Genomic DNA, 16,829 nt, shown 5'->3' with positions numbered 1-16,829 from the left:
CCCTTCGCCTGTTGCACGACCTCTCTGGCTCTCAAGAGAGTTCATCCCGCATGGGCAGCGTGGGCCATGGACAGACCTTCAGGGGAGAGCTAGAAATCATGAAAGAGAAAGGAAAATTTATGAAGAGCAGTGACGCAATCAGAGGGTTGTATAGTCCAATTTTTTTCTTTCTTTCTTGGTTACAGAGACGAGTGTTCGAGCACATGGCAATATTTCATGGAGTCAGAGGCTTTCTGATGAGAGTAAACCTAAACCTGCTAGAGCCTCCCCAGCTGTTTCTGCCTCCCTGAGGACTCTGCTTACCTCTTCCCGTGCCCTCGGAGGGCACACAGTCATCTCAAGGGGCAGGCACATTGTGGGCATCTGAACCTGGTACATTTGTGAACACTGTATGGGTCAGCGATCATCTCTGAGCTCTGGCCCCCAATAAGTGGGTGATCGTGCTCTTCCTGTACTGCAGAGCGGTACAGCGGGAGTCGGTACATGGACATGAGCTACTATAGCTGGTCTGATGAATATCTCCCTTTAAAAAGAAATCCCACTGATTCCCCATTTCCAGCAGAGATCTGCTATGGTCAGCTCCCAGGGTGTGTGTGTGTGCATATGTGTGTGTGTATGTAAGTGTTATTAATTAATGGGAAGAAATTTAGGACTGCTGAGCAGGAAGAATCTAAAGACCTTTTGGGAGAAACAGGCCCAGGAAAGAAGGAAGCCCACCGATGACTGGCCAAGGGCCTCCTCGGGAGGGGAGAGCTAGTTCCTTCCAGAGGTCACAGAGGGCAGAGCACTCATCCTGGACAGCAGGAAGAGAGCTGGAGGCCTGTGCGGTCTCTGGTCCTGAGAATAGGTCCTCTGATCCTGGAGCAGGGTTCTTTGGGGCCACCCTCCAGCAACCCCAGAGGAAGCCTGTACGTAAGATCAGTTTTTTTTTCTTCTGGACTTGGAACTAGGGGTGCTGGTGCCTATTTTCTCATAACTTGATAGATCACGAGGTAGGTCCTTTCACTCTCTAGGCCTCAATCTCCTCTTCTGTAAAATGGGGCTGTTGGATTCTAAGGCCTTAAGTTGTTTTCCTTCTCTGAAATAGCATGGTGTGTGAAAAGCGGCCACGCGCTGTGTACTGCGTAGAGAACTCAGAACTGGGCCCAGCCCCACCTGTCCGCAAATCCCTGCTGCTTCCCCAGGCAGTCGGTAGCCGTGCCCCTGTGCCCTGTGCAGGAACAGGACTGAAGCAGGGCACGTATAGGCTTGTCTAGTCATGGCCAAGTCTGTCTCCCAACTAGGAAAGGGGCAGAAACCAAGACCTTTCATCTTTATGTTGCTGGGTCCTCACCTGGTGCCTGGTGCTTGGTGGGTCCTTCCTAAGCGTTCTTAAGCAAATTAATAAGTGAGGAACAGTAAATAGTATGGTCATTGTTTAGTGCCTCAGTTTCCCCTAATGGAAACAGCAGTTCCAGTAGCCTTAGAGACCGAAATTTCGATGGAAATAGGCCCAACTAAAGGCTCCGTACTGGGTGAGCTTGGGCAAAACTGTGAGGCCTTCTTCCCCCATCTAATGGTCTGCCCTCCAGCTGTGGGGGATGGGTGGGGGTGTGTGTGGGGGTGCCCAGGACTCCTCTGCCTGGGGTTCGAAGCTACTTTTGCATTCAGGAAGGGAAGGGCCAGGAGCTGGTTTGCTCCAAGATGGAACCACTTCTCTCTCTGCTGGACTGTCCATGAACAAAGAGAGGACCAGGTCTGACTTCCTATTTTCCATCCTGGGCTCAGAGACTGCTGTTGCTGGCACACAGAAGTTGGCAGAAGCATCCCTGGTTGGAGGAGTTGGCTGCATCCTCCCATCTGTGTTGGCTCCCTGGTTGGCCTCTTTTGGATCAGTTCGGGATATCTGTAAACAGTGGATGCCTGGGCTGAGAGGGGCAGCCTGTGGCTATGGAAGAGACTATCCCAGAGCTGAGCTAATTGGCCCACAGGGGGATGGACCTGGTGACCTTTACCTCATTAGCACTGTGTTTGGACCACTGAGCTCTGGCTCACTTCTGACCTTTCCATAATAAAAACTCCATGTGGGGTTTCTGCAAAGGTGGTGTACCAAGGGCGGGGCTAAAACAGCTCCACTTGGCAGGAGAGGTGCCATCAGGAACCAGCACAGGGGCCAGCCTAGCCAGGTCAGGAGTGACTTCGAGATCGGGTCCTCACGCTACCTTGTTACCCTTAGTCTTCAAGATGAGTTGGCACAGGTGTCAGGGTGATGATGGTTCCTTACAACTGTGTCATGAGGGCCTGGGGTTGGAGGGCGACTCCAAAGGGCTCCAGAGATGATGTCCTCATGTCTCCCAGGTGCGCCCCCTTCTTTGGTCCTTCTCAGAGAGTCTCCACAGAGACCACCAGACACTTTTGGGGTCCTTGAGTGGCTGCTTTGCAGCTCCGCCCCAGAACTTGGGGAGACTGGGAGAGGCAGGAAGCTGGCAGCATTTAAAATCCCCTTTCTGCGGAGATGATAGAGCTTTTCAGAGTGCCAGTCTCTCTGCAGAGTGGGAGCAATTTCCCTGTAATTGGTAAAGTAACCGTAACTGCTCTGTCATTTGTATGTAGCGACACGTAATTGCACGGTAACCTTTGCCGCTGTGCGCGAGGGAAGCGCCGTAAGCTATTAGATTGTAATTCGGAGTGTCAGCTCCGGCTCCCCACGCCACCTCCACCGCTGCCGCTCGGCACACCCCCAGGGAGGCTGCCATGGGGCCTCTCTGCATCCAGGTCCAGAGTGGTTCTCCTTGTCACATGACATTCTCTCCTTGGCATGGTCTATGACACCCTCAGCAAGGGTGGGACCTCCAAGGGGGATCTAGGCCAGTGCTTCCCAAACCTTAATATGCAGCAGAACCACCTGGAAGGGTGTTAAGATGCAGGTCTCAGCTCCATCCCCAGAGTTTCTGATTCATTAGGTCTTGAGTGGAGCCCGAGAATTTGCATTTCTAATGAATAGCACTAAATCTTCTACATCTTAGACCATTCCTCTGCTCCTTCCTTCAGCCTCATTGGCCTGAGAGACCTTTAGGAAGTTGCACCTTTGCTATTTCATGTTGGTAACATTAGTCCCTTTAATCTTGATAACACCTCTCTGAGGTAGATACCGTGAATTTCCCCAAAGACGCCGAGACTCACAAAAGTTGTCTGAATTGTCTAACCGTGACAAACAATAAGAGTTAATACTCCCATAGCACTTACCAAGTGCCAGATAGTGTTCTACATATATTAAATCATTTAATCTTCGCTACAGCACTGTGAAGTACATGCTGTTATTATCCCCATTCTACCAATGATAAACTGAGGCACAGAGACATTAAATAACTTATTCAAGTTCACACAGCATTAAGTGGCAGGACTGGGATTCAAACCTAGGCATTCTGGCTCTGGTTCTACAGCGTTAGCCACTGTGGAACTCAGGCTTTTATTTAGTCATCTATCCATCTGTCCGTCCATCCATCCATCCTTTAACACATATGTCTTAACCTACTATGAACCAGCAACTAAGCCAAGGGTACAAAGATGCGTAAAACATGATGCCATGCTTGAGCCCATGGTTCCTGGAATCCATGGATCACCAGTCTTAATTTATAGATCGTGCATCCCATGTGGACATTTGTGGAAAGCAGATTTGGTATCTTCCTAATTGGGGCAGAAGGGACCCCAGAGGGCATGGCCCCATCTGAGGCTTCAAGGGCTGTTCACAAGGTTGCCCAAGTAGGCAGCATGTGCCTTGCCATGCAGCAGACCCTTCTATCTTTCCTCTATAAGAAGGCAGTGGCTCTCTGATAAATACGCGTTATCACGGTGGCCACAGCTCATTTCAGCATATTTGTGGAGTGGTGGAGGGAGAAGCGTGCTGGGCTCATGGTTACGATGGAGTCCAGTCTGCTCCTGGCTCCTTGGCAGTTGCTGTAATCTTGCTGTTAATGGGGTTCAGGGGAGGGCTTGGCCAGGGCAAGAGCGGACACTCTCCCCCTCGCCCAGGGTGCTCAGGAATCCAGGACAAACCTCACCTGTCGAAGGCTTTCACCAATTAGCCTTCCCCTCTAGGGCCCACACGGCCAGCCCTGTCATCTCCTTCCTATACCTTGGCCTCCCAGGGTCTGCGGGCCCTGTGGGACCCTCTGCCTCCTCCTTCCCCCGGTGCTGTAATTACCCTGTGGCCGCAGCTCAGACCCAGCAGGGCAGTGACCTTGGAGAGCCATGCTCTGGTCAGGAGGCATGCTGGGGCCACCCCGTGCAGCCATCCTACCCCTGTTCCAGGTAGGATTTCCATTAACAAAATTACTGTGAAATATCACCTTACATCGATGAAGTGCTTTCCAGTTACCCGGTGCCTTCACACCTGTTATCTCACCTAGTTCTCGTGACGGCCCTGTCTTGCTATTTGACAGTCAAGGAAAGTGAGACTCAGAGAACAGGAGGAGCCTGGGCCATGTAGGGTAGCTGGGAAGCAGCAGAGCTGCCATGTTAACCTGAGTCCTGTGTTTATTCCACTACTTCAGTGTTCAGAATCCCTCCCCCATTGCCCCAGCTTTGAGGAAACAGAGTAAGGTTGTCTCACGCCACAGCTGGGGGCCTCAGCCTCCTTGCAGACCTGGGCTGCACCTGTCAGAGGCCTCTATCACCCTTCATCACCAGGTGCCCCATTCAGAGGGAGGAACTGAGGCATGGGAGAGCCTAGGAAAAAGCCATCATTGTCCCTGGAATCCCAGTGGCACTTAGGAGCCCCAGCTGCAGGCTTTGCCTCATTTGAGCCTGAGGATGACATGAAGAGGGAGACAATGTGAGAGATGACTGTCAGGTACAGGGGAGGAGCCCAAGACCTGCCTCCTGCTGCGCCTCACAGGGAGCTGCCCTGAGCTGCAGACCTGCAGAGCCCTCGCTGCCGGGCTGGGCTGTCCTCACCTCCTTCCATGAAAACACTCCTCGCCCAGCCCCTTGCTGTGCAAGGTGCCGCCGTGGCAGGGAGTCACGGGTCCCTGACTTCCTCCACCGAGCAAGTGATGCTTTAGCGCTGCCATTGGCTGAAGACACACTCTTTTTGTAGGTGGTGTTTGTTGATTTGCCTGGGTTCTGCCCAGCCAAAGGGAAGAATGGCATTCAGTAACCGACCACTCAGAAGTGCGGTTCTTAGGCTGAGTGGCCGAAGGCTCCCCAGGTCACGGAGACATGTTTGTGCCAGGAGTGGTGGGAGACTGTGAAACGGGCACTGCCTTGCTCCCTGCCTCCATTTCCCCTTGTGCAGAGCAGGCAATCATTCAGCCTCATCTACTTGGAAAATGGGTCAGAATGGGCAAAGTACATTGGCAGATGGCGGAGGTCCCTGCAGCACAGTTTAGGGCCAAGGAAGTCAGGGATGAGGACTCCTTATGAACAGAAGGCAGGAATGTGCAAGACCGTGAGGATTCCCAGCACGCCCTAGGCTGCCCTCGGAATGCCCGGCAGGTCACTGCGGTCATGTCTGGCAGGGAGAAGGGATCCTCTTCCCTCTATGTGGATGTTTCTTCCTCTTTCTGTCCATTCCTTTCACCCTCCACTACCTGTCTCCTCCTCCATTTCCTCATTTTCGGAAGTAATCATGAAGATCAGACTAGACCTTGAAAGCTCCCTCCTAACTTTGACTCCTCTAGTTGTGCTTTTTTTTTGGAGGAAGAAGGGGTTGTGTTTGGTCTGGGCTGTTGGACCACACCATGCAAGAGAGACCAGAGGTGATCAAAGGCACGGAGCAGACATCTGTTCTGCACGTGGCCTGCCTGGGCCTGCCCATGCTCTCCCCTCCCAGCCCTGACTGCTGCCCCGTCATGAGAAGAAGGAAGGCAGAGGGCAGACAGAGGTTTTAGATGCTTACCACATCGCCTTCCCTGAGCTGGACAATGCCTGTTCCTACCCCCGCCCACCTTCTGGGAGGGAGCCGAGGGCCCCCCCGAGGCCCTGGAAAGCTCCACCTTGGCCACTTTCATGCGATTCCGCTGGCAAGAGCCTGCCTGTGGTTCTCCAGATGCCTTTTTCTTTGGCTGGATTGACGCCTTTAAAAAAGTGATACCTTGTATTTTATTTCACTCCTTTTTCTGAAAAGTCCAGAGACGCTTACAGGCATGAGCTCTATAGGCTTTATGGAAACCCATCAAAAAGCAAGGGTTTTCCTTCATCTTTATGGAGTGGAAAATAAAAGCATGAGAAGATGGAATAACTCTTCTAAGGCCACACAGTTCTTGTGAGAAAGACAGGAAAATCCAGTGTAGGTTCCTAGAGCCTCGGAGAGGTCTGTGCCCAACCAAAGCTGCTCGGTGGCTCCTCCCCAGCCATTGTCAAGGTCTTCACAACTCCCCTGTAGGACAGAACCCAGCTGTGACCCTCTGCTTACGTGGGGATATGGGGGCCTGGAGTAAAACAGGCAGAGATTCAGCTGAAACACTGGGGAATGTGGGCTGAAGGCTTTTCCTTGACTCCTGAAGTTGTCCCAGAGTCAGGAGCAAAAGTTGGGTCAGTGTGTCTCACCGGATATCCAGGGAATACTCTGTTTAAGGAATGCTAATAGGTGTCTGATCAAAAATAGTTTAGGGAATAAAATGTTGGGAAAGGCTGAGAGAATGTTAAATATATTTCTTCTTAAAAGACTTTTCAGAGCCGGCCCTGATGGCCCAGCTGTTAAAGTTCAGTGCACTCTGCTTCTGTGGCCTGGGTCTGGTTCCTGGGTGCAGAACCACACCAGTCGTCTGTCAGTAGCCCTGCTGTGGTGGTGGCTCACACGGAAGAACTAGAAGGACTTACAACTAGAATATACAAATATGTATCGGGCTTCAGGAAGGAGAAAAAAAAGAGGAAGATTGGCAACTGATGTTAGCTTAGGGCCAATCTTTCCCAGCAAAATAAAAAAGAATTAAAAAAAAAGACTTTTCAGGCTTTTCCTGTAACTGATCATTATGAATCTCTTGCATTGTGTTAGGAGGTACTGTATTTCCCAAAATTATTTGCCCAAGGAACCCTTTTATGGTAGCATCTTGGGGGACTTGGGTTCCAAAGAAGACACTTTGGGAAATGCTGTTAGGCATGATAAGGCTGTGCCTCTTTGCCATGCTCTAAAAGAAACAGGAAGCCTGAGATGGGGCATAGTGAGGCACCACTGTGGCCTGTTGAGTTCGTTCATGAAGCTTCCACTTCTCCCATTCCTCCTTTCTCCAACGTATTCTCTGTACATTCCTCGGTCATGGTATTGTCATTTGTGTATTAATGTTTCTAGATCTCTATTCTACACTCTTAAGTTCTCATCTGTGTGTCTGCTCAACAGTAAGTAGAGATGTGGAGACCACATCCCTCTTATGCCCAAGCAGAGCCATCTGGAGCCCATTCTCGGGGGTTCTGGCGAGTGCTTTCCGATGTGATGGTGATGATAGTCAATCTAAGCTACCAGGTTGGCACCTGGGGTGGTTGGTGAAGGGCAAAAAGATCACGGAGTAGGGAGAAAAAAGACTCTAGGGGCCTGTGATTTTTTTGCCATGATCCTGCAATATACTTAGGTTGACTGTTGACAGGTCACCTAGTTTCTCTAGAGCTGAGTTTTTCATGTAAAAAAGGAGGGATTTATACCAGATGACCCATTTCTCAGGATTCTTCTAGCTCTATAGTTCCCTGACTCAATGTCTCTGCCAACTGCCCTGATGCTCCCCCCTAATTTTTCTCCTTTTTAAATTTTCAGCTCTTAACCATTGATGATAACTTCTGTGGCCTGGATATGAATGCGCCCCTGGGCGTGTCGGAGATGGTGCGTGGCATTCCTGTTTTCACGGAGGACAGGGACCGCATGACTTCCGTTATTGCATACGTCTACAAGAATCACTCTCTGGCCTTCGTGGGCACAAAAAGCGGCAAGCTGAAGAAGGTAGGAATGAGATGCAGTCATTTTGGTTGTTGTGAAGGCAGTCTGTCCCTGCTGGGATGGATATCTCCTGCTTTTTTACTACCTTGGGCCTGGTGGGCGAGTGATACAGGTTTGAGCGATGGAGATATGATGCTGTTGAGGTCATAAGGGGTAACCTTGTCCCTCCTCTGCCTTTGTATGGAGGGTTGTTGTGGAATCACACTGGGTGAGTGTGCACATAGGGCTAGTGTGCACATAGAGTGTTACCCCAGCCTTGCTAAGCCATCCTAAATGGCATGCTTTGTCTACCTTGGGCTTGTACCCTAAGGCAAGAGCCTTATTAGGCCTGGGTGGTTGGGGAAGGCAGGCAAGGGCAAGGGATGTGCCTGTTCCTCTTGCTTCAGCCCTTCTGTCTGGTGCATCCATCTGGAATCCACTCAGGGAAACAGATGGAGGAAAGAGTAGAACCTGCTAGAGTTGCTACTGGGGCTGAGAGCCAAATCGTGGGAACGAGGAAACCATGCATGTTGTGGGAGCACAGAAATTGCTTAAGGTGGAGTAGAACAGTGTGATCTGGGGACATGAGTTTCCTCATTGTTCTCCAGAAGGTTACTGGCTTCAGGGGCCCTGGGTGACCTTGGCGTTTCAGCAGTGCTGGGGGCACCTGTCCCTACAGGACTATTCTCTCGCCCACCTCTGCTCGAGCTTCCCCTCTCAGTGAGTTGGAGCTGGCCCCCTGGGTGCCCTCCTTGCTTGGATTAAAAGCCTTTCTAAGACTGTAGGTGGTAGGTTCTGTTTTCTGTTGGCTGATAATCGCACTTCAGACTTTTCCCAGGGAAATACTGGTGACTCCGCGTGGAGATCCTGCGTGTTTTATTTAGGCTTTCCTTGGAATTCTCGGGAAATCTTGTGATTCAGATTGGTAAATAGGGTCTGCCTGATCTCAGACTGAGTGTTGATCCCTACTGTTCTCTTTGCTGTATTTGTAGGCAGCAGCTCGAGATGGTCAAAGGGAAATATTGTCTGCAAATCTAGAAGACTGTGCCTATTTTCCCATCCTACTATGTCACAGCCCACTTCAGCAATTGTTTCTTTAAATTGTCCATCTCTGTGGAAGAGGCAGTGGGGCTGGGGTGTGAGAGTGTGGAGGGTGAGAGGCGGGAGCAGAGTGTGCGTGGTCAGGGACGCGTGTGGAGTAGTTATAGGGGTGTTATGTGGAAGAGGAAACATTTTGGGGAAACACATGGCACCCCGCAAAGATGACGTGGTCAATGCACCATGCATCTAGTGTCACCCAAAGAGGTAATCACCTAATGGTCATGTGCTGCCTTAAGTGGCAAATTTACAAGTAATTGAACCATTGTCCCTATGGTGTTAAGAATTAGATTTCATAGTTCCCTGCCTTTCTGTGAAGAATATATTCAACACAATTGAAACTTTCCTTGCTGCCTTGGCCTTCTTATTGTGATATTCACTCATGTGTTGAACTGAATTTCGTGGGTACCCAGAAAAGATGCTGCGAGGCATAGTTGTGTTGTCCCCACACAACTCCTGTGTCTGATTCTTCAGCCTTCCAGGCTTTGCCTCCAGCGCACACTGTCGCTCATCGTTTCCCGTTGCTGTCAGAATCCTGGTTGACTTTAATGCCTCTCTTCCTCCCTTAGTCTGCGGCTTCCAGCTTCCGGTGAGCTAGGAAGTCAGATATCCAAACTTGCTGAACTTTTGTCTGATAAGCCTCAGTATAAGCGGAGGAGGGATGTGTGCGACCTTTAGAGCAGGGACCTTGAGGACCTTTCTATTGGTTGCTCAGATGACGTCATTCTTCACCACGATTCATGATTTGCTGCAGAAGTGAATTCTAAGTACCAAAGGCATTCCCTTACATGTTTGTACAACGAAATGTTTGTTTACCTGCTTTGCCTGGCCTGATGGGTGAATGAGCACTCTTGAGAGTTAACAAGTGAGCAAGGCGATTTGGGGTACTTTTCTCTAGTAAGCCCACTCTCCGTGCAATGGAGAAGTAACTTATTCCAATGCACCAAAAGAGTCTCCCCACCGAATTTCCTACCAGGGGCCAGAGGATCATTGACTTGCTGGCAAGACCGAGTAGACCCTGTAGAAGGATTTTTTTTCATCTGAGCTGGTTGGAATATGGTGTCAGTGAAATAAACATTGAGAGTTCAGTGCATGTCACAGAACAGTTATTTTCTCTTGGGAAAAGAAGACCTGTTTCCTGGCCATGGCTGCATCATAAACCTAACACAGTCGACTTGCAAATGTGTGCTGTCGGTCAGAGGGTGAACTGAGGCCGCTGGAGGCTGGCTCTCTCTCCCTGTGGATGCCTGTCCCCTGGTGGGGAGGTCAGAGGGCAACACATCTCCATAAGAAGGGGACAAGGACACTTCCAGAAGCCTGGACGGGCAAAGTGCACAGCGACAACCCTCACGGGGTAGGCTGTGGGCACAGCCTTGCCTTGAAGTGTCCCCAGAGGTCAGCCAGGCAGGAGTGACAGGCAACACATGACCAGGAGGCTTGGGGCTTAACCAGGGGCTGGCATTTCCCATCTTTCACTTTGGGGGGTTTAGATAAGAGCGATTCTGTTTCAGCCATCTGGGACCTTACATTTAATTTCACAGCAGTGGTGGGACTGGTGGAGCGTAAACATTTGAGAGGTAAGAGCAGAAGGTCATGTTGGGGGAATGAGCCAGCAGTCCTCCTGGGGAAAGCCAGGCCGTGGGGGCAGCCAAACTTACTGCTCCATGAGCTTAGAGGGGCAGCCTTTTAATAGTTTTGCTGGAGCCCAGCTACCGCTCCTGCAGACTCAGCACCGCTGGCCCAGGGGACAGTCTGAGTTGGGAAAGGAAGGCTGGGCTGCGGGGTCTGTTGTTTCAAATAATAAAAAGCAAAACTGGCCGGTTTATTTATTTTTTCTAAACAATAGAATTTCCCACCACCCTTGCTGGCTAGGCACCGCTCCCCTTTCCTTGTAATAACTCTGTCCTGACTTTCCCAGAGGTTATCAGGACCATATTCACCTTTTGGGCAGAGGCCCAGCCATGAAAAGCTTTGGGACTACAAGAAGATTTTGCGGGAAGTTTTGTGGGCTACTGAAACCAGAGGGTGAGAATAATGGAAATCATACTGTAGCCATAATTACAGAGTTGACTTCTCTGAGCCCTGTAATAATCTCCTGTGTGTATCAAGGGCCTTGCAGAGTTCTTTGCAATATGACAAGGGACTCGAGGTGGGGAGGGACGGTGGGAGGGCGCTTGGGGTTTGCTGAGAGTAAGGGAGTTTGCTGTGCGTTTCAGGGGTTCAGCAGCTAGACTGTAGCTATCCATAGGCTGTCCTCAAAATTACTGACGTTTCATTTTGTTAGAAAAGTGTGGGTCCCCATCATTTGCAACCTTGCCCCTGATGACCATGATTTCACTCCTTTAGTGCGCACATCGCATGAAGCAGGGGGAAAGGAGGTGAGGAAAGTGCCAATTTGGACGGCTTTTATGTTTTCTGACGTGTGTGTGTTATGGCTGGTATTGGCAGCTTTTTCCATGGCAAGCATTAAAGGCACGTGCTATTCTGAATTGTGGCAAATAAATGCTACAGTCATCTGGAGGTGCCTAGGAACTGAGAAATAACCCAGAGACTGTTAACATTTCAACTACAGGTAAAAATCTTAAGGCAAACACCATCCTGATTTGCTTTGGGGTGTCTGTATAAGTCTGAAAACCTTTGACCCAAGTTGGGGTAACAAGGTCAGAGCAGCTTCAGAAGGACGAGATCTCTTGGCTTAAATATTTCAGCCAGGACCCGCCCCACCTCTTTCTCTGCCTCTTGCATTCCTATCACTAAATGATCATATTTTATGGCTGCTGTTCAGCAGTGAATTACTGCCTGACATTAGAGGGAGAGAGTAACATTCATTGTGAACCAAAACATCATAAACTTCCACTTGAGGTGTGATTGCTCCTTTCACTTTGTGATTGCGTCTTTCCTGGGTGTTTTGCTAGGTTAAACTGTTCACACCTAAGGGGTGGAGCCCCTGGTGGATGTTGGAGAAGCAGAATTCCGGCTGACCCTGCCATTGGCTTGTAGTAGGACCTGCACCCGTGTGTGTGCTCAAACCACGCCACACCAACCTCTCTAGATAGGAGTGGGTGTGTGTCCGCACGGAGAGACCAGAGGAGTGGACAACACAAAAATCATTCTTATTGGGAGTTCTCATGCACATTAATCTAGTCTTCCTAATTTTTTTTTTTGAGCCTGTTTTGAAATCGATTTGGTTGTGTTCTGTAGGCCCTGACCACGGGTCCAGACAGGCAACTAGTCAGACATGGAGTGGGGCAGAGGGAGACCCACCTGTCGCTGTGTCATTCTGAACACAAGTTCTCAGGAATGGATGGATGGGTGGTGCGTGTCTGTGTGTGTGTGTGTTTGTGTGTGCAATGCTTGACTCACAGAGCAATATCACATCAGAGATGTGTAACCCCTGCTTTGCAACTTCCTCAATGGATCCGAGAATGCTTTTGAAAATTCACCTGGAAATTTAGATCAGCTTTCACTAAAAAATTCATGCTGTGGAAAGCCCTCAAGATGGGTGGAGGCATCATGAGATCAAATAGAAGTCCACTGGCCTGGGAGCTCTGAGGCTGGAGTCGAGGGTGAGCGGGGTTGGTACAGGCTCAGTCAGTCAGCTCTGAAGCGTTGTGAGTTTGCATGTGGTTAGACACCCAAGCAGAAAAGAAATGTGGAAAATCAATGCTGGACGACTTCCATGATGGGAAAAGACCATCAAAGCATTTTTGTTTGATTGTTTGTGTCATGCTGTTTTGCATTTCCCACCTCTGGTTTTTCAAGTACCAAGCCTGCGTAGATCTTGGTTAAGTGAGGCAGAGCCTGAGGTCGAAGGCACTGTGGACAGAAGAGCACCTCAGGTGCACCGGGGTGGCCCCCCTTCCTCTGATTTCATGTCTAAGTAAGGACACGACACGGCCATTCTGTCACTTGTCCTTCAAGTGTGGCCATCCTAGGATCTGGTCTTCAGACCACCTTTGCCTCATGCCAACCCGTCCACTTCTCATGGTCCTCCTCCCACCTTGTCTCAATCTCCACTGCTGTGTTCTAAGCCTTTTTGTCCATGTTGTATCTGGTAGATATGCAGAGCAGCTAAGCTGGCCAATGTCCTCTCGGGGGTATCTTATATTCTTGATCAATATTAAGCCCTCACTCAACCATCCTTTTTACATAAGTGTGTCCTCACTGGCACTATTTTCTTACCCTTTCCTACTTTTCATGACTTTTCCATTGGGCCCACCCATTGTCCCTGCATGTCCCTGGGGAGATCTCAAGTGCGCACTCAGAGCTGACCTGGGAAGGTATGGGGAGGAGTCCTCATAATGGAGCTTCTGCTGCAACCCTCTCAGTGCAGCTTGAGGCCGATAGCTGGGGCATAGACACGTTCTCCTCCTGGTGTCCTTTTGACACACACTTTGAGATCCCTAGAAAATACTACCTCAGGGACCCTTCTCATTCTGTTTTCCAAATGATCATTACTAGTGCACATGATTTAAGGAGATAGTTTTAAATGAGCTTTTCCAATTCAAGATTTACTGATACATGTGTGCCACTTTTTTGAATCATATGTGTGTGTGTATATATATATATACACATTTGTATAGAATGATCCTGATCATAAATTAAAATGCAAAGACGTTAAAATTGAAGAAAGTGCTGCAGAAACACCCCAAATCACAGAGCGTACTCAGTCAGCTGATGCTCAAATGCCAGACACACTGGAGGAATTTATCCAGTGACACATGCAATTGAAGTAAAATATTGTGCTTTACAAGAACATATCATTAAAATGAAAACTAGCAGCATATCAGGAGCCTGGCCATGTAACCAAGACAACAAAGATGGGAAAGGATGAAAAACATGATGTACCAGGGGAAGAGGGAGGAGGCAGAGGCAAGAAGAGGAAGCGGGCCCCCGCTCTAAATGGTCCCCTTACTGCTGGACTCATATCTACTAGAATCTGGATTGGAGGAGGATACGATGTTTATGTCAATACTGGTGAAGGCTCTCAGTGAGGACAGGACCAGGGAGGTCTTCATTACGAGAAATCCCTGCGGCTGCCTCAGCCACTTTGATGGCGAAGGCAGTGGCAGCCAGACTGACTCAGAGCCCACAGTTGAAGCTCTGATTGGGGAGCTTACAGACTGTACTTGTTCTCAAGTGACTTCCTGTGACTGTGGCCACTCAGCCTGCATCTTGGTGGTGTTACAGTGTTTTCTCCAGCAGCTTTGGTTTCTCATAGAAGCATTCACGGTGACTTCTAAAATAGCTCTCTCGAGTCTCCCACATTTACTTCATGCTTTCCATCCTACCTCTGGGGGACACAGATGTATTAGTTATGGATTGCTGTGTAACCAATGACCACAAAACATAGAGGCTTAAAACAACATTTAACTTACAGTTTCTGTGGGCCAGGAATCCATGGCTTCGCTGGGTCCTCTGGCTCAGGGTTGCCCACGGTCTACAGACAAGGTGTCAGCCGGGGCTGCAGTCATCTCTGGGTTCAAGGCTGGAATGGGGGAGGACCCACTTGCAAGACCATTCATGTGGCTGTTGGCAGGCCTCAGGTCCTCACTGGAGACATCAGTCCCTTGCCATGTGGGCCTCTCCATGGCAGCCACTCACACCACATGGCAGCTGAGAGAGAGCAAGAGACAACAAGAGAGGGCGAGCAAGAGAAAAGCCACAGTCTTTTTGAAACCTAATTTCAGAAATGACATCCCAGCTCTTGTGCTGTATTCTGTTTGTTAGAAGCCAGTCACATGGCCCAGCCCACACTCAGGGGGAGGGGCTGCCACAAGGGTGTGAATATCAGGAGGCAGGAGTCACTGGCGCCATTTTAGAGGGTGCCTACCACACTAGGGTTTTGTTTCTGGGCCATTGAGGACATCGGAACCAATACTTTTAAATTTCAAGTTAACTTTTAGTGGTATGGAGAGGGCCACAGCCCTGCTCAGGGACAGAAGTGGCCTGAGCGCTGAATCTTGCCTTCTGACTGCCCGAGTCAGAAGGACTGTGCAGACATATTAGAGAATCTGGAGGATGGACAAGAATGGCTGAAGTGGCCTGCCACACCCAGGGCCTGACGGGGAGGAACCGTCTCAGCAGAGGCCTGGGAGCACAGGAGGCAGTGCCAGGTCTCTGAATCTCAGGGAAATGGTGGTAGTTTATGCTGGTGGATGAGAGAGACCTATGATTCCAATCAGTGTGGACGAGAGCTCTGTGCGGCCATGGAGAATCCATGTCTCCTGACTTCGGCCTCTGCTGGGAGTCCTCCAGCTCCTAGGAAGGAGGCATTTTCTGTGATTGGAGCTGGCAGGAAAGAGAGAATGAGAACGGGACTAATGTGCTTTAAACACCTGGTAGGTACCAGGCACTGTTCTAGGTGTTTTATGTGCCTTGTGTACATTGATTTTCTGATGTAATCCTCAACACTTCCTTTTGGGGTAAATATTACAACCTCCATTTTACACATGAGGAAGGGGACGGAGGAACTCACCAGAGGGCACACAATTTGATCTAAGGTCTGCCCTTTGACTCATTTGTACAGCAATTTCATGGAATCTACCTGAGGCTTTGCTCACCATCTGTGGGTACAGCTCACTTCCACAGTTGCAAGAGGAGGTGGTCACCTGGCCTCCTGTACCTGGCCAGTGTGCCTGTGACCAGAACCTTCCTTTCACTCCCTCTGTCCCTGTAGGGCCCCAGTGTTCGAGCTTGGATGGTTGTAACTGGTTTCCCTGGCTCTAGGCCCTCCCCTCTTTAATCATCCTATCCATTCTGCCAGACTCGTCTATCTAAAAGAGCTCCAATCCTCCAACTCTCCTAGTTAAAAAAAAAAAAAAATCACCCCCCAGCCTTCTATGGCCCCTGAGGCCTGCCGCCCTGCATGGGAAGGCCCCCCCCACCCCCCGACCCTGAGGACACAGGTCCTCCAGCTCAGCCCTTCAGCCGTGGAAGGCCGCCTGGCCCTGCACATTTTGAGTCCTCAAGGGGCCTGGCTAAATTTAAATTCCAAGGAAGAGGCTCCCACCTGGGAGACAATGGGATTCCCACCTACACAGCAGCTCTGCATCACCAACCTCCCTCCACAGGCAATTTCCCTCTCCAGGAGCAATTATGGGGGAGCCAGCCCCGGCAGAGTGGGCCGTGGCCTTGGGGAGAGGTTGGAGGTTTTCCGGGAAGCAGATGAGCTATGCTTTTCCACTTACCACTGACCTGCTGCCCAGGACTCCCTGGGGGCTTTTCTTTGTCTTTTGGGTTCTCCTGCAAGGTAGAAGGCTCGCTGCCAACAGCCTGTGGGACCCTGCGTGGTGGTTCTTGACTATTTTTCCTGTTGCAGGTCACCCGGGGCCCCTGTCTTTACTCCTTTGGAAGACTGCTGCTTCTGCTTAGTGGTGTTCCGTAACTGCTTTGCAAGCCCTCTGGAGCTGAGGACCTCATTATAGCATCTCCTTAGAGCGCCCGGTCATTTTAGCACCTCCCCACACCAGGCCATCCAGGCTTCTTTTTCTTCCGAAATGCCTGAGCGCTAGCCTGAGCTTCTTGGCTCTGCCCTCAGTCCTGCGCCTGTTCTCCCCACTTTTGCCCTCTCAGCTCTTGGCTTTTTCTCCTGTCCTTATGGATTATGTACTGTTAACTTATGAAAATCTGCTCACAAACCTCATATGGACCAATTTGCCCAGGATGACTGTCGGGGTAATAAGGCCCGAGGCAGCTCTGGCTGCGTCACTTCTTGATAGGTTTGATGACTCGAGGGGCAGTGTGATTGGACGGGAGGTGAAGGAGGCTTGAGTATAAAGATGTGCTCGCATAGCTTTTATATAAAATTTAGAAAAAGTCAGTTCTTGTGAAAGAATGCAAAGGA

The 16,829-nt window shown here is 50.1% G+C and overlaps 1 protein-coding gene across 1 annotated transcript in view; it reads left to right on the top strand.

Moving 5' to 3' along the window:
- PLXNA4 (plexin A4) overlaps window positions 1-16,829 on the top strand; it is a 432,314-nt gene that overhangs the window by 76,993 nt on the left and 338,492 nt on the right. Inside the window, exon 3 of the mRNA XM_001498268.7 lies at window positions 7,727-7,909. Within this exon, the coding sequence (XP_001498318.2) occupies window positions 7,727-7,909 (183 nt within the window). The remainder of the gene's footprint in view (window positions 1-7,726; window positions 7,910-16,829) is intronic.

The sequence above is a fragment of the Equus caballus genome, chromosome 4, assembly GCF_041296265.1.
Source record: "Equus caballus isolate H_3958 breed thoroughbred chromosome 4, TB-T2T, whole genome shotgun sequence".
NCBI classification, from domain to species: Eukaryota; Metazoa; Chordata; class Mammalia; order Perissodactyla; family Equidae; genus Equus; species Equus caballus.
This window is presented reverse-complemented; position numbering and strand designations above follow the sequence as displayed.